General features: G+C 48.6%; 1 protein-coding gene across 9 annotated transcripts in view; it reads right to left on the bottom strand.

Moving 5' to 3' along the window:
* Arhgap22 (Rho GTPase activating protein 22) overlaps window positions 1-18,106 on the bottom strand; it is a 156,830-nt gene that overhangs the window by 45,136 nt on the left and 93,588 nt on the right. The window contains exon 1 of one of the 9 annotated variants that reach the window (XM_075988748.1): window positions 8,672-8,808. The exons of 7 other annotated variants lie outside the window; for them this stretch is intronic. In XM_075988748.1, coding sequence (XP_075844863.1) covers window positions 8,672-8,723 — 52 coding nt within the window. In that variant the 5' untranslated portion in view covers window positions 8,724-8,808. Of the gene's footprint in view, window positions 1-8,671; window positions 8,809-18,106 lie in introns of those variants that run through there. One more of the 9 variants, XM_075988749.1, reaches the window with a different exon arrangement.

Genomic DNA, 18,106 nt, shown 5'->3' on the forward strand with positions numbered 1-18,106 from the left:
CTGGAGCTCTAGAAGATCACGTGTGTGCCCTTGCACAGGAGAGCCTGGGAAGGGTCAGTGTCCTGTCCCTTACTGACTTTGGGTCTCTTCCCAAGCAAAGAGTGGAGACTAAGACAGTGTCGCAAACTCCGAGGCCGAGGATGTGGGTCTGCCATTGTATCTAATTTTCATTAGAGATTACAGTGAGAACGCACAAAAAACCAAGTAAGGGCCTTGCACAGAAATTAATATACAGAAAGTACCCTCAACTAACTCCAAACTTGACAGAGACTGCAAGTATGTTCAAAGAAATGAAGGACACCACTGGGCTCCCCAAACAACTTTTATCCCAGCAGACAGGCAGAGCTCTGTGAGTTCAAGGCCAGCGGCCGGAGCTACATAGTGAGACCCTGCCTAAGAAAGAAAAACAAAAGGGAATTGGGTATACTGATATCTCACTAATTGTATAACATTGATAAAAAGATGTAAATTATAAAAAGAATCAAATAGAAATTCTGTGGTTTAAAAATATGATAACTTAGGATAAGACCTCAACAACAGATCTGAGAGAAACTGAAAATATCTAGTCTGAGGGAAATATTTTTAAAACATTGAGAGAAATGAACAAACAAACTTTAGAACCTGATGGTACATGATTAAGGGTACCAATGTCCACATAACGTGAGTTACGGCAAAGGGGGATGCAGAAAGGATACAGATAATGAATGATTCAAAATCTTCCAAACTGGCTGAAAAGCATGGATCTAAGAATGCCAATACTGTAAGGATGCTAAACTGGGCTTCACATCCTACAAATGCGCAGGCAAGCAGTCTGAATCCAGAGAACCTTGAAAGACGCAAAAGCAAGCAAACCGACACATGATTCTTAGTGAATTCAGCTAGCTGCTGTCTTCTCAGGAAACCAACAAAGCCTCCAAAATACAGAAACTGGGAAGCCATCAACTGTGAACTGTATATCCAGGAAAACCATTCTTGAAATATGAGGGAAAAACGAAGACTGACCCAGACGGACAAGGACTCTAAGTTCCCTACCCAGCAGATCTGTCCTATAGGAAATACTAACTTGAGACCTCTGTGAAATAAGAAGGCATTAGACGTTCACCCAACCCACTTGAAGAAATAACACCCATATAACTACACATATAAAAGACAGTTCAAATGTGTATTTTTGTCTAAAAAAGTAACTCCACAAAGCATCGCCTACAAAACTGTGGCAATTACAAAGATGTAATTAATACCACAATAATGACACAAAGGCCGAGAAGGGAGTAGAGATACATGGTAAAAAGAGTTTTTGCTACTGAAGTGAAGACTATTAATCAGAATTTGAAGAGGGGGCTAATTTTAGTATTAGTAACAGCTTTTAAGACAACTAAAATAAAATGCTAAAAGGAAACAGTACACTAGAAAGTTTCTGTAAAACAAAGAAAAATCCAGTAATGCATAAATAAGACACAACAATGAAAACAAGTAAGAGGAATAGAAAAAATAGCAAAACAATTATATATATATATATATATATATATATATATATATATATATATATATATATATACACACACACACACACACACACACCTTGCCATGGTTGATGGTGGTTGATTATATTCTCAGAATTGCCATGAGTTCAAGGCCAGCCTGGGCTACAGCATGAGAATCCTGTTCCCCAATAACAAACAAATAAAATAACAAAGCTACCATAGTAGCAATTACATTCACTATAAACTTCGTAAAGATTGACTACTTAAGCAAAAAGCAAAGATAAGTGAACATATTTCTTAACAAAATAAATGAACATCAGAGGAAACATTAGATCATCTTCCACACGACACGAAGACATGAAGAACACCCATAGAATCAGGAATATAAGTCAGCAAAAATGTGCACTTAGCTCAGTCACAAAGATAGCAGACTACACATTCCTCTCAAGTCAACATAGGATATATTCCAGAACATACAACAGACTAAACTGTAAGCAAGACTCAGACATTCAGAAGTATGTGCACTGACTTATCAAATTAGAAACGAATAAAAATGAAGTTTGGAGGGATAGACAATGGTGAGGGGACTAAACAGAACTCTGCAATACTCAGAGAAGACACAAACAACATTCTGAAAAGCTTAAGAGCCAAGTGTGATGGCACATGCCTGTGGTCCCAGCACTGAGGAGGCAGAGGCAGGAGAATTTTAACTTCTGGACTGGGTATATATTGTGAGATTTTTGTCTCAAAACTAAAAATCCAACAAAGCCAAACAAAAACACTTTGAGGCGGAGGAAGCTGAAAATACAACACACCAAAATTTATGGGTCGCAGCTGTGAACGTAGAAGACACAGCCCTAACTGTCTATGTGGGAAAAGAAGAGAGAGCTCAGTAACTTAATCCTGCACATGAAGACACTGGACAGGGACAAGCCAAACAAGATGGACAGATGAGACGAAACTACAATAGAAATAAATGATGAGGAGACAACAGTGGAAATTAACAAAAAGATGCTTCCTTTAAAGGATGATGAATCTATCAGGTATATCAAGAAAAATTAACACCCACTACTCATAGACTTCAAATAAATAGAAAAGAATGTACTTCTCAATCCCTTCTACATAGCCAGTATTCCTGAGATACTGAACACACACATATCCTGAGAAAACTTTCAGTCAATATCCCTTATGGATGCAGACTTAAAAAGGCCAGGCATGGTCCACACACTTTTAATCCCAGCACTAAGGAAGAATGCTGAGATTAAAAGCAGAGGCGTGTGGATCACTGAGTTCGAGGCCATCCTGGTCTACAGAGTGAGTTCTAGGACAGCCAGGGCTACATAGAGAAGCCCTGTCTCAAATGAACAAACAAAATTTAAAAAAAAAGAAAACAAAAACAAGAAGAAGCCAGTAAAATACAATCTAAATCACCTGATGAATGAATAAACAAAATGTATACTAAGGAATATCCACACTAAGGAATATTATTTTGCCATAAAACGGAACGAAGAAACTACTTAAAACTAAAAAGCCTTAAAAGCATTCAAAAAGAAGTCAGTCCCCAAAACCCACTGGCAGGAAAGAAGTTTAACCATCCTGTGGCTGTTAGGCAAGGATGACAAGGTGAGGGCCAATTATCTCAGAACTAGAAGTGGCTAGCTGGGCATGAAGTTTGTTCTGGGAGTGTTGAAAATGTTTAAATTAGGGTTATGGCCACGCAATTCCATGACCACATTCTAACTGTTGAGTTGCGGTGTACTTTAATGTATGGGGTCTATAAAGATGTTCAAGGGTTAGTGATGGGGTGTATGGTGAAAGAGCCTGCCTGACAAAATACATAAACTCCAGTGGATGGAGTTAGGGGTGTCGTGGAGAGTTATTTTATGGGGGTGATTCATCTGAATGCTCCTTACTTTGGTCCCAAGAGCCCCGGAAGTGGCTCTCCTATCCGCACAAGGACCCACGATCTAGCAGGATGGGAGAGTAGATTTACAGGCAGCTCAAAAGTCTGAAGGTGTCTGGGAGGCTTTTAAAAGAACATCAGGCCTCAAGAAGGTTGGTTCCTTCCTGGGACAAGAACTCCCACCCCTCTCCAACCTGAAGGCCCGCAGTGTTGATCACAACAGTGTGCTGGGTAAGTAAGCCTGCTTTTAAGCACGGTCAAAGGAGGGCTACTGACCCAACCAGAATCTTAGCACTGTCATCCTTGCCAGACTGCTGCCAGTTCTACGTAAGGAAGGAAGCACCGGGCCTATTGCTAGCTATTGCTAGGAGCAGAGCAGTTCTGAGCTCAAGCTGCCGCAGGCCTGGGCAATCACCAGAGCCTGCTTATTCCTCTTTCTAGATGCCCACACTGAAGTCCTGAGCTGTAGCCAGAAGAGGGAAGAGCTAAGAAAATCACTGCGCTTCCTGAAACATTTCTGAAGCCTCATGAGATTGGCGTGCACGTCTGACATGTAGGTGGCAATGGAGAAGCTTGGGGCGGGGAGGGGAGGGCTGGCCTGGTTAGGAAATGGAACTAAATCTCTACCTGAGACCAGTTCCTGTTTTAAGAAACCCACAAGGCTGCCGCCTGGTACACTTGAATGGGGAAGAGGTGACTGAGGGAGGATATTTCTCAGAAACACAGTGGAACCTGCACAGACCCTGAGCCACAGGCGGGATGCTATGGGGCCTTGTCCTCTAGGCCGCCACCAGAACCATGGGGGCGCTGACCTCCTGGCCATCGGTCACAGTCTGTGCTCCACCCACATCCTGTTCCACGGGCTCTGAAGCTAAGTTGAATGCAAGCTGCCCCAGCCGCTGGCCGCACAATGTCCATCCCTAGAATTCACTACTGGCAGTGTGGGCTGGATTCTTTCAAACTGTCTGCCACTGGGATTTGCTGGGTGGCCAGAGTCACACATTGGGCCCTACCAGTGGGGAGACAAGGTGTCACCCTGCCTTCCTACACCCTGCTTTCCAGTGTTCACAAAACACACAGGTACAGTGCCTTTACAGAGGTGACAAGAGATGGCCACTGGCGGCAGCCAATCAGACCAACCCCTCCCCTGAAGAATGAAGTGAATGGGGCCCACAGGCCAGGGACTTAGAGACAGCATTGGGTGCAGGCCCCCCACCAGGCTCAGTCACTCTCGGCCTGGCTATACAGAGCAATGTGTAGGACCAGCAAGGCTTAAGCAGTGTGGGGGGGACAGGCTGGCCAGGCACTGGAGAGAAATGTCACCGGACAAAGAAGCTGAGCTTTTCCTGTATACAGAGACTGCGAGGTAGGCCTGAGGAGGGACACGTGTGACTGGAACTAGAACAGGCATGGGATGGCCAGCATGGAAGCCAGTGCAGGTGACAAGCAGGAAGGTGATCCAGGAAACTGGATCACAGAGCACCCAGCTTTCCAGTGCCAGAAGGGAAGAAGACAGTGGAGAGCCAGCATCTCTGCAGCGGGGCAGGAAGGTATGAAGGGCTCCAGCTGAGAGCCCAGCCAAGCAGTGGCTGCACCCGCTGGTTGAGATGGATGCAGCAGAGGAAAGCTGGAGGGCATGGGTCTGCTTCCACTCAGTCCTCGGGGTCCTAGAGAGACAAAACTCAAAAAGGAGGGGAAGCCACAGAAAACGAAGTGAAACCGGACAAAGGGGCCAATCAAATACACATAGATGAAAGGCTAGACAGGTGCAGCCACCAGCAACGAAGAAAAACAGAAAGGGCCTGGGGTCATCAGGCACTCAGAGCACCAGAATGGCTCATTGGTCCAGCAAGGGCAGAGGCTACCAAGAGTGTGGGGGTTAAGTGGCCATAAAAGGAGGCAGGCAGGGCAGACAGGCCATGGGCGCTAGGACGGAAGACGGAATGATGGCTAGGTCCCATGGGGTACCAAGTGGACACAAGACAGGCAGTGGTGGGCAGACTATACTTTCTGATAAAAGACTTAGGCTTCTAAAGATGTAAGGAGGCACAAGGAGAAGGGAGTGGGGGTTTCTGGGAGCAGGGAGGCCTTCTGACCAGCAGAAAGAGTGAGGATCCAAAGCCCCAGAGAGAGCAGGTGGTGCGGCAGCAGGGTCTCAGGGCCTGCCCTCTGCTCTCGCTTCTTCCCAGCTTGCCGGGCTCAGGGGCATAGCCTTCTTCCAGCCCCGGTCCCGGGTAACCATGCAATACTGAGGAGCTAGATAAATATGTCCCGTAGCCTCACACACAGATGTAGCTAGAAACACTCTTGAAAGAGTGACGTCAGACAGTTGCCTCAGGGTTCAGAGCCAGTACCTCAGCCCCCTGCTCAGGCATACACAACCTCTGTAGAACAGACACTGGGGCAGGACCACTCATTTCTCTGGGAGCACCTGAGGCCCAGTTCCGCCTCTGCAGCAACCACTCATACAGAGGACACCACCACTGCCCTGAGTTTGGCTTGCAGCCAAGTTCAGCCAGCCGATGGTCTCTGGACGAACCCCAGCACTGGGTTTTAAAGCCACAAGGATGTTGCTGCTAAACCAGTCTCGGGCACTAGGGGAGGTTTTGAGGCTCTCTTCACCAGATTCCATTCAGATTATTGGAATTTTTCTACTTCTTCAAACACACTCGCACACACAAACCATCAGCTAAAATGTTCTGTTGTAAAAATGTATGTTCAGGAACATCCAGGAATGAAATCAGCAAGAACAGTGGCTGCTTTAGCTGTTGGTCCGGTGGAATATGAGTAACTAAAGGACTTTTCTGAGTGCAATGAAGTGTGTGTGTTGTGTGTGTGTGTGTGTGGTGTGTGTGTGTGTGTGTGTGTGTGTGTGTGTGTGTGTGTGTAGATAGGGTTTCACTGTGTAGTCCACACTGCCCTTGAATTTACAGTCGTCCTCCTGCCTCGGCTTCCCAAATTCTGAGAACACAGATTTAAGCCTCATGCCTGGCTTCTTCTTTTTAAATCTTTTCTAAACAGCAAATGCACATGCATTTTGAGCTACGAGTCTGAATCTTCTCAGGTGACTAGCAAGCACACACAGCCATGGAAACCAACTTGCTGAGTTACTGCTATGGCAACTGAGCTTAATATCTAAAGCAGAGATTCGTAAAGTGTATCCAATGGTATGTGCACCGTGAGGTTCTGTGCAAAGCAGTTTCCTTGGACACAAGTCTAGAAGGCGGACCCATAGTCCACCCAACACACTGCTGCACAACTGTGCCCCAAATCCCTGATAAGGCCCGCCAGAAGAAACCTTCCAAACTTTGATAAATGGTGATGTCTCGGGTTATTTGACCGCATAACGTTCCACTTCTTTCATTGACTGTAGAATTCATTGCAAATAATGAGCCAAACTGCCTGCCACCTAGCCAGACCACATACATTCAAATGTGGTAAATGAGTCGCGAGCATGTAAAAACATTTGGAGATTATTACATTAAGAAGCCAAATATGAAAAAGGGAAGAAGGAGGAGGAAGAGGAGGAAGAAGAAGGGGAGGAGGAGAAAGAGAAGGAGGAGGAGGAGAATTTGAGAAGAAGGAGAAGGAGAAGGAGAAGGAGAAGGAGAAGGAGAAGGAGAAGGAGAAGGAGAAGAAGAAGAAGAAGAAGAAGAAGAAGAACAACAACAACAACAACAACAACAACAACAACAACAACAACAACCTTTCTTGAGCATGGCCCTCTAGCTGCACAGGTTTCCTCCTGTTGGGCACCGGCTACTTCCCTCTAACTCTAAAGGTAACAGCCCTGCTTATTTCCGTGGGCTGCAGAATCTCAGTGAATGCATTCCACATTGGGTTCCAGCTGTTGTTTGTCTCTTGTGGTGGAGGCAAGCAGGATAACACTGCCAGGCCAGGCTGCCCCTTACTTGGATGGGCATAGCCAAGGGTTGGGGGGGCGGGTGTTCTTTCAAGGTTAGTTGCTGAACACATGCTCGCCCAAAGCAAGTCTTTGCAGATCTACCCATGCCCCCCAGACAGACTCACAGGAGCCTTGTTTACCGAGGAGGGCTCAGAAAAGACCAAAGCAACCTCCTTGGCCCCGCCCTCACAAAAGTCCTTGCCTTTGGACTCTGACCTGCCCGCAGTAAGCCCCTCCCCTGGAATCCCATTGTTGCCCTGGCTAAATTGGCTCTCTGCCTGGGCCCCCAAGCATGAAGCCCCACAAGCAACATTCTTTCATTTTTCTTTTAAAAATAACATACTAAGAAGATGGTTGCGGTGGGACAGCCATAACACATAACACATCAAAGTCCATGAGGGGTTCTTTTTGGTTCTGGATGCATGTCTGGATGCTTGGTCCTGTCTAAACTGCGATTAGGTCTGTTTAGTAATATTGTGGGACACCTTACACCCTTCCTGGAAGGACTTCTGTGGAATAAGGATCACTTGAGCAAGAGTACTACACGCTGTTTGAGAGGTCCATGCTTTTCCTTTATCTGGGTCTAGAACATGCTTTGTAGACGAATAGGACTTATTGCTTATTCTGAGAGCGACCAGCAAGTCTTATTTGCTGAGCTCGGAGGGACACTTAAGTCACTTAGGGACAATCCTCAAACACTGGCCCTGGGGCGATTTCAATAGGCAGGGTGGATGAGAGTTAGGGTCAGGCAAGTTTGGAAACTGAAGTAAGGACTGTACCGTGTCCAGAAAGGCTCCTTTTGGCGAGGAAAGGGTTAAGTCAGACGGCCATGGCCACTGCCTAGGGAGGCCGGACCTCGGGCAGCCGCCGCTGTCCCGAGCGTTCAGCTTTGGGCCCTCTCCAAACCGGCTGCATTCCAAAAGCAGCTCTGGTCGCAGGTTCCGCAGCGACTTTGGAAAACTCTGAGTCAGGCCCCCTTAGTCCAAGTCTGTGACAGAGGCGGGTGAGAATGAATGGCCCAGCCCCCTCCCGGCGGTTAAGCCGCAGAGGCATCCCGGGCGCTGGTCTGGCTGGAGGTGTCGGGGACCCGCCGGTTACTGCTGTGCTTCTCGGTCCCCCCACCCCCTACCCGGCCCAATGCAGCAGTGGACCTGACGGACCTGCCTCCGTGCCCACCGACCGTCCGGATCCCCACGCTGCGCTGCTCCGCGCGTATCCCCGGCTCCCTCCCCGCGTCCCGGAGTTAGGGGGAGGCCCCAGCGAGAGTCAGAGGCCGGGAACCTCGGCAAAGCTAGGCAGGTGCGGGCGGCCTCAGACACTGAGGACCCCCGCAGGGATTGTGCCCGCGGCTGCAGCGCGGCGCACGTGCGCGCCAGGAGTTACCTTTGGGCGCTCGCAGGTGTCCTCTCCAGTCCTTGCAACAGCACAACCCCATGGCACCACTGCTTCCCCACTGCTCGCCTCCGCTCCTCGCCACGGCCCGTACCCCCGGAGCTGGCGTGCACTAGACGGCTGAGCGTGGGGAGCGACGGGACCTCAGCTTCCTCCCAGGTCCTCGCGAACGCGCAGATCACGCCGCGCGCCGCTTTTATGCGCTGCCCGGGCGGCGCCCTCCCCACGGCCCGTTACTCTTCCCTGGGCACCGAGCAGCGCGCAACCAGCGGCCGCCAGGGGGCGCTGAGCAGATCACTGTACTCTCCCTTGTCTGCCGCCAAGACCACCGAGGGCGACGCGACCTCCGAAATCAGACCGCTGCGCGCACGTACGAGGAAGAAGAGTCCTCAGGGACACGGCGGCTCCTCCCCCTTCTCCAGCATCCTTTGAATAGTCACCTCCACCTCTGCAAGACTGGAAGGGGGCGTGGTCCAAAGCCACTTGGCTCTGTTTTCTCCTTTCACCTGAACTTTGGGGCAGCAGTCAGAAAAGTTTGTACATACACCCCTCAAATCTGGCTGAGCTACCTATAAACCATGTGGCTGATCACTTATCCCTCTGGGACTGTTTCGCCGTCTAGAAGATCACTTGGCTTATTGTAAATGCCAGCCCCCACCACACCTCACCCACACACACCTGTATAAGAAGAAAATAATGGAAACTGCTTCATTGGGTCGTCATAAGGATTAAATATCAATGGAAGTGACCTATCATACAGCTAAGTGGTCAGCTGCTGTGATCCATCAGCATCAAGTGGCAACAAGGATTTGGGCAGAAGTGTGTTTTTATCATGGGATGGGGGAAGGTAACCACTGGAAGGTAGCATGGGTCTCACTCAACAAAATTAAGAGGTGGGGCTGGAGAGATGGCTCAGAGGTTAAGAGCACTCTGGCTGCTCTTCTAGAGGTCCTGTGTTCAATTCTCAGCAACCACATGGTCACTCACAACCATCTAGAATGCGATTTGGTGCCCTCTTCTGGCCTGCAGGCATACACGCAGACAGAACACTGTATACATAACAAATATTTAAAACTTAAAAAACAAATAGTATTGATGCTTTCCACCAAGCCCGAAGACTCACGGTTTAAACTCAGGGATCCACGTTGCAGAGAACCAATTCCTGAAAGTTGACATCCACATGCGGAGGTGGGGGTGGGTTGGAGAAAAGAATAAATATAAGAACTCTAATACCTGCTGTATATTACACCCCTTTAATCCCATCACTCAGGAGGCATAGAGGCAGGTGAATTTCTGTGAGTTCGAGGCTAGCCTGGTCTACAGAGCCAGTTCCAGGACTACACAGAGAAACCCTGTCTTGAAAAACCACGGGACCCAGCAACTCCATTCCCCAGTATGTGCCCCACAAGAATTCTTGTCCACATGGCTAGGAAAACTATTCATTGCAACTCTGTTGGCAACGCTTAACACTAGAGCCAGCAAAATGTTTCTCAGTCAAAGAATTTTCTCCTGCGTGGTGATAAAGTGCAGCGTGGTGGTGGGGTTGATCAGCTGAGATGTAAAACACCACCAGGCTCTGTGCTAGGTACTTGGGAGAGGCAAACCAGGAATGAGTCCTTTGGGGGAGAAGGCCCAAGAAGGGGCAATGTGGATGTCAAGAGTGTTCTTATGGTGGCTTTGTTTCCTAAAGGAAGGTATATTTGTGAGCCGTGTAACACTCAAGTAAGATAAGTCATATTCTCTCATGTTTTTGTCTGGCACAGGTCCAGATTCTTTGCTTACTTTTCTGTGGTGACAGGGATGGAACCCAGGACCAAAAGCCCATCCCCCACCCACCCCTCCCCATCCCCCACCCACGCCACCCCATCCCCCATCCCACCCTCCCCATCCCCCACCCCACCAAGAATCCTCAGTTGTTTCCTATTGCAGTCCCTAGCTTCTGCCCCTGCCTAGCTCTGGTGCAGGGCAGTAGCCTTAGGCTAGACTGGGGCCTCTCCTTTCATCTCCAAGTACCAAGGTGGTCTGGGAGCAGAAGAGGTAAGGGAACAGGGGAGGATTACTGACTGAGGCAAGCCAGGAGAAAGTTTTCCCAAGTCTTCATTCAAAAGGGAGATTAAAAGTAGCAGGCAGAACTCGGCCCCCTTCTCCTTTGACTCCCTAGAAAGCCCGGGTGGGGCTTTGGGAGAGACAGGGTGTCCGGCAGCAGATTGAGAAAGAATGTGTTCACTCAGGATGTGGAGGCAAGCTCACAAAGAGAGTAACAGAGAAAAGGCAGCCAGCCCTGACTTCTGGTTGCTGCCAAGTCACTTTAGACAGTGTTAGCACCAGGCAAGATCACTTCGTCACAGACGGCTTAATGAGGCCCTAGGAATTCCAGGCTGGAGCTCCCTGCATTCAGGGAGAGCATCCTCGCAGCAGTGGGGGGGGGGGGGGAGTGTGTGGGAGAGCAACCCCCAGGGGGAGCTGTCCAACGGCCAAGTCCTACGTTTGGAAAGCAAGATTTAAAAGAAAACATCATAGTGGCCATTGTAGATCGCTTGTTTATCCTAAGAGGAAGCAGCAAAGCCGCATCATTCAAATGAGCCTATTACCGAGGGTCAACATCCCGTCCCCATTGAACCATTCAAATATATTTTGGGATACTGGATTTTTCAAAGTCATTTTAAATACTAGCTCCTAGGCAGTTGAGCAGGCAAATAGGAAGGCAGGAGTTTCTCTCATTTTTGCCTTTGGTTTCACACCCCATAATTCCTGGGTATATATTGTGGTTTTTATAGTTTTCCTGTTGTATGTCATTCTCAAGGGGAAAGGAAAATAGCGTTCACTATGTGCTTCCCACCGTGTGCCACGCAATTCACAGATGCTATTGTCTGTTAGCCACAGAACAGCTCCACTGGGCACATGCTATAATATTCAATTTACAGGAAAAAAAATACAAAATTTGGGGAGGTGAGGAAACTTCCCTATAGCCAGCGAGTTGAGAAAGAAGAGACCAGACAAGAGGGTACATGGACGTGTGTGTGGATAGCTTGGTGGAGGGAGATGAATGGATAGATAGGCAGATGGATGTGGAAAGGTGGGTGGACAGGCAGATGGACATATAGCTATGTGAATTAATGGATAGATGATTAGATGGCTTTATGAATAGATGCATAGATAAGTGAGTGGATGGTTGATTGGACAAATAGTTGAACAGAAGGTTGGATAGAGACTAACTAACTGGCTAGATAGATATGTGGATAGGTAAGCTGATGGATAATGGACGGATGGACGGATGGATGAATAGATAGATTAATAGGTGGATGGATGGCTATGTGGATGTGAACGGAAGTGAACAGATAGATGTGAGCTGGTCAATGTTTATTTACAAGTGATGTATGGATGGATGGACAGACAGATGGATAGATGCTATTTTCCAAGTCTGGCCAAGGGTTTTGTGTTACAACTGAAAAAAAAAGTCACATAGTAAGCAGGTAGTTTGGTTAAGAAATATAGTTTACTGAACATAGCTCTGCACCCCAAATTGATTGTGATCCTAAACTCTCTGGAAATGAGCAAGTATCAGAACCCCATTCAAGTCTGTAATGCTCCAGCTCAACACAAACTGCTCCACTCTGGGTAGGGGTGAAGGTGGCAGGAGTCTGAACACACCACAGGGCACAGGCAGCTCAGCTAAGGCTGGGGACTCTAGGAAGAAGGCCAGATGACAGCAGAGGAAGGCAATGCGGCGTCCTGGGAGTGAGCAGCGGAAGGGGGCGGTCTGAGGGTAGGAGTTGCCCTTCTGCCCAGAGCGCCTCCTACTGCCGTGTTCCATTTTCCTCAAGAACCCAGAGTGCAGTAGTGAGCGAGCACAGTAGTTCCTAAGAGGACTGCAATCTCAAACCCCTGATGCAAGACAGAAACCATGCCACACCCTGCTTAAAGCGGAGTGGTCTGGTGGCTGGTTCTGGGAAACCATCCCTTGGGAGGAATATCACTCTGCCTATGACAGGAGCCCTGCCTAGAACCGAGTCAGCACAACTCATATGCCTGAGAGTGAGGCCACCTGGATGTGTATCCCCTAGTGATCCCAGAGACAGCAGGAAGTGCTGCCCTGCCGCATGCTGAAATTGCAGGACAGCCAAGACACCACCAACCTTCGGAACAGTTTGTCACACAGGAGCACCTAATTAAAACCATGTTCAAGACTAAACACTGCCTTGCCCAGACCATGCACCAGCATGAAGTCATAGGTGTTTATCTTCATAGAATTCAGAGCAACATTAAGCCTGGCTTTATTATTATTTCTGCCTTAAACAGTAGGGAAAGGGGACCGGAAAGGGGAAGTCATTTGTACAGGATCACATAGCTATTCAGAGGCTGGGTTCACACTGGAATCCAGCCCATTTGGCGCTCTCCAGGACTTTCTGAGCCGCACTTTGCAGCGAGAGGGGACAGTGCAGGGTGTTGAATTTGGTGTTCTGGCGCTGTGGCATACAGTCCGTGGTGGAGCCTTTAGACACAGTGCTCTCCCAGGAGAGCTGGAGTCAGTCTCATAGGTAGGTCACACAGACTCATTGCTTTTGCTTCATGCCTGTGTCCTGCCAGCTTTGGTAGTTTCTAGAAGATGGGCCTGAGGGAGACACCTCTGACAGCTTATTATAAGTCACACCTCTGGGGACACTGACAGCAGGAGTATTCTGATTGGCTTTCTCTGCCACTCTGGCATGGTGACCGGTCATCACATGGATTCTCCCGGTGATGATACAGACACAGGGCCAGGTTAGGCGGGTGAGATCCGAAGCCACAAGTTACCACGCCACTTCCTCTTGCCTTATGGCAAAGGCTATCCTGGCCCTACCTCCTATCCCTCACCCTCTCCCCCCATGGTTTTCCATGATGGTAGGAGTGTAACTTCCCTGCACTGGTACACACTGTACGTTTACACATTGTGTACATCTGTGTACATGTATGTACCGGAGAATTACGTCCTGAGGCTAGCAAGGCTGGCTAAATGCTTGGTTGGAGCTATTGACCTGAACCTCTCTCTCTCCCCAGGGTGCCACTATCAACTGCACACAATTATGGTTCACTTCACCCCTGTTCAGGCTCAATCTTGTTTTCACCTAAGTAAACATGACTCTAGGGAAGAGAGGGGCCACGCTTGTCTGAAGCAAGCCTCATTCAGATTCATGGTAAAAACAAACAAAACAAAAAGTCACGGGGTCTATCAGGACTATGCTTATTAAGACTTTCTCTTAATAAGATTTCATTCTGATTTTTAATCTTCCAGCTTTTGGAAGCTAGGGGGATACTAAACGTTTACCTTTGGCAAGCATGACGATCCTAAGTAAATCTTTGTGTTTATGTTGTGGTTCCTGGTTCTGTTTTTTAACTTTTATCTTCCCTTTCCCAGGTTCTCAATTGTTCTGTTACTATTGTGTTTTCACTGTTTTATTAAGAATTTTTCCAGCAGGAGTGGCTTCAAACCCCTTGAGGATACGGAACACCGTGAATACGTAATACGGAACACCGTGAATACGTAATGCACTGTGAGTCTTTACCAGTTACTTTTCTCTTCAGGTGAGGGCCTAGGTCACAGTGGCGCAGTTCGGTGTACCAAGAAGGGTGGAATTGTGGTAAACATAGGACCTTGTATGGTGTTCCCCCACCCTCTGGAAAACAGTGATGGACTGGAACTCAGCCAGCACATCGAGTGTGGCAGGAGCAAGATAAAGAGGCAGACTGTGGGCCTCTGCCACTGTGGTTCCTGCTCCCTGTGGTACTGTGAAAAGAGTGGTTGGCAGGGCCTGGATGACGACACCATTTCTGCTGTCAGAGTCAAGCCACCGAAAGACCGAAGGAACAGGAAGACTGTAGAAACACTGCTGTTTGAAATATCCCTAGACTGCAGTAAATAGGTTATTTTATGCAACAATGAAAACATTCATTTTTAAAAATGTGTATGGTTTCCCACACCTGAAATCTCAGCACTGGGGGGGGTGGAGGCAGGAGAATCATAAGTTCAAGGCCATCCTCAGCAAAACAAGTCCAAGGTCAGGCTGGGATACAAGACTTCCTGTCCCAGAAAACAACAGAAAATTTTATAATTAATACACAAAACCATAAGAAGTATGCAAATGGGGTTCCATGTACACACACACACACACACACACACACACATATACACACATTATGTAAGGTTTAAATCAAACTCTTTTTTTCCCCCAAATTAAACGTAATTTTGAGACAGGGTCTCATAATGTAGCGCAAGCCTGTTTTGAATTTCCTATGTAACCTAGTATGGCTTCTAGTTAGAGATTCTCCTACCTCGGCAACCCCAAGCACTAGGATCCCAGTCATGCACACCCAACTCAAGTGAAACATATCAGTTCATAGCCCCATATCAGTTCTTAATGGTAAAGACTTTCAAAATCTTAGCTTTTAAAATGAGCAAATTATGATTATGTGTGGGCACACCACTGATCAACAATACCCCGGAAAATTCCCTCCTTCCCTCCCTCCTCCTTTCTCCCTCTTTCTTATTTCTCTCCCTCTCTTCCTTCTGAACCTGGAAGGGTTCACTTGCTAGGCGCATGCTCTACCACTGAGCTACACACATCACAATGTCTCATCCTACCTGAGCATCACTTAGTAGCCAAATGTAGTAGGACCAAGAAGTCATCGGTGGGCTTTCTGTAAGGAACAGACAGCAGGTAGAACAGTCTAGCAATATAGCATGAAGTCAGTCACGGACAAGGTATACATGAGAGGGTGTGCCCATGTTCCAATAAAACTCTGTTCAAAGACAGGTGGCAAGCTAGATCTGGCCTGCCGACTAGCGCTTCCCAATGCTTTAAAAGAATTGCAGAGTATCTGGGAAACTGTTTCCTCTGGAATCGGAAAGTACTTGACTTAGAAAAAATTCCCATATCCAAGATGATGGGTATTCTATCCAAGATGTCCATCTACCGCTGACAACCATCTGGCGAGAAGCATCTATGGAAACCGTCCGGGAGGATCAACTCTGGAGAGAAGCAGGTGTGTCTTAGTGGGGCTGACCCTGAGAGGGGGCCGTGAGCTCTGTCAGGACAGGATCATTCTTGGCACATCTGTAGTGCCCACCGACAGAGAAGGGACATGGGGGGGGGCAGGGTGCCGGCATAGCTGGGCCAGCGAGGTTCACCAGTCCTGACCAAAGGCGCTTCAGCTGCAACAGGCGGGTGCTGGTTATGGATGGAATGCCTACAGCTCCAGGTCCCCATGGAGAAAGACCAGGGCAATGGTGGCAGAGAAATTCCTAGGCTACATGTATTTCCTGTTCCTGCGGCCTGAAGCTACAACAGTTGGCCAGAATGCCAAGGGAGGGCTCTTCCAAAGCTTGCTGTCCTTTTCCCAAGTCTCAGCCTCACCAGCTTCTGCCCTCGCCTGCTGTTTCTGGGTTTCTCACTTTCTTTCCTTCCCTGCTCCCAGAACAAATGCAGAGGGTGTTTGCTTCCCGTGAACGGCTTTAGCCCATTCAGGTATTCAGCATGTCTCTGGCCTTCCTGTGTACTAGGGGATGGGAGGTGGTCTAGGCAGAAGTCACGCAGTGGCCCGTGTGCCAGGTAATCAAAGGGACACATAAGAAGCACCTCCTGTGAGCCAGCCACTATTCTGAGACTTCTGCATGTGTGACCTTATTAATATCCACAAGAACCCTATTCTGGCCCTGATTTACAAAGGGGGAATCGGGCACAAAGCGCTCAGGCCCCTGACTCCCCATTCACTGCTAGGACCTGTGGTCCTCACTTCGGCAGGTCTTCTGTAGACTGAGGTCACCCTAACAGCAGGTGTCCCCATTTCACACACAGGACTTGTGTGCCTTTCAAGGCTTCAGTGGCACTCCCAGGGCAGACACTGGCGATGACATCCTTCACTGTAAACTAGTCCTACCCGGTGTCAGGTCCACGGATCAGGGTCCCAGGACTGCGAAGTGGGGTGTCACTAGTATGCCTTGCTTCTGATGCTACAGGAGGGGTCTTGGTAACCACATGAGTCTCTGTCATGTGCCTGCCCTGTGGTTGGTACCTTACCTACTACAGGGGTGGGGAAACACTGAGACCAGCTTACAGCCTACCATCAACAGGGCAGGGCCCTGAGCACATTTTCAAGGTGACTGATACACACTGCCGTGATGAGCATCCTGGCACCAACCTCATTGGCTTCATCCCATAAAGACTATTTCCTGCTCAGCCCCCATCTCTTAATGAGTCACTACAAGGAGAGGACAGTACTGCTCCAGCCACTCAGCATTCAGGCTCCTTCCCGGAACCACACTGTCCCGTTCTGGATTTTCGGGATCAGTGCTGCCAGTGACGATGGCAGTTCAAGTGAGCACTGGTGTAGAGGGAAGGGGGCCACCTGATGCCCAAGTGCATGGTTTGAAATCACTGACCAAAGCTGATGCCAAAACTGATATTCGATTGTTTATCTGGACAATGAATGGGGACAGAAGGTCCTGAGGACGGACAAGAGGCTGAAGACACTTGCACAGTCACGAATACCCTTTGCTTTCTTAGCAGAAAAGCAGCCATAGTTAAGGGTGAGGTGGGAGGGCAGGGCTGGGAAAGAGCCCTTGGTGCTCCCTGTTGCCACCTCGTGGTGGAAGAGGAAAAACCCAGGGGCAGCGTTCCAGGGTGTGTGTCTCAGGCAATTTGTCTGATGCCCAGCAGGCTGCTTGGCACAGCTGCCCCCTACTGTGTAATCAGTGCACAGGTGCACCACTGGGAAAAGGCTCGGCTCCCTGGGGTTTTCTTTGGAAGTAGTGAGGTTCCAGTGTGCTCTCTGGGGAATACCTTAACAGTTTCCTCACTTTGGATGACATTGGTCTTAGGCCTGATGGACAGGAAGTAAGGTCCTTCCCAAGCCAGCCTTGGTTTTGATAGTGACGAGTTGGTGGGAACAACAGAACACCAGCTTCCCCTGAGGGACAGGGTTTCCAGAACTCTCCAGCCTGACCTCCCTGAGAGGGTGAGGCCTCTCAGTGCTCAGTGTCTGAATCCCACCCTGTTTTCACTGTCACCCACCTCCGGTTCATCAGCATCAGGAGGATTCACTCAGCAAGGCTCACTTTCCACAGCCTATCCGTCCCATAACCCTCTTGAGTACCAAACCCAAGAAGCATTCTTTAGACCCCAGACTGTGGGCCTCCTGGGAGGCGTAAAATCAATTCTCTAGAACTTTAAACAAAAATGAAATCAGAAGTGAGGTTTGCTTGGTGGGTAGAGTAGAGTTCTGGCCTAGCATATGCTGGGCCTTCAGTTTAATTCCCTAGCACATATGTATAAACACACACACACACACATGAGAGAGAGAGAGAGATTGAGAGATTGAGAGAGAGAGAGAGAGAGAGAGAGAGAGAGAGAGAGAGAGAGAAACTTTGGAAGGCACGGAACCTAAGCTTAG

The sequence above is a fragment of the Microtus pennsylvanicus genome, chromosome 10 (genome assembly GCF_037038515.1).
Source record: "Microtus pennsylvanicus isolate mMicPen1 chromosome 10, mMicPen1.hap1, whole genome shotgun sequence".
In the NCBI taxonomy this organism is placed as follows: Eukaryota; Metazoa; Chordata; class Mammalia; order Rodentia; family Cricetidae; genus Microtus; species Microtus pennsylvanicus.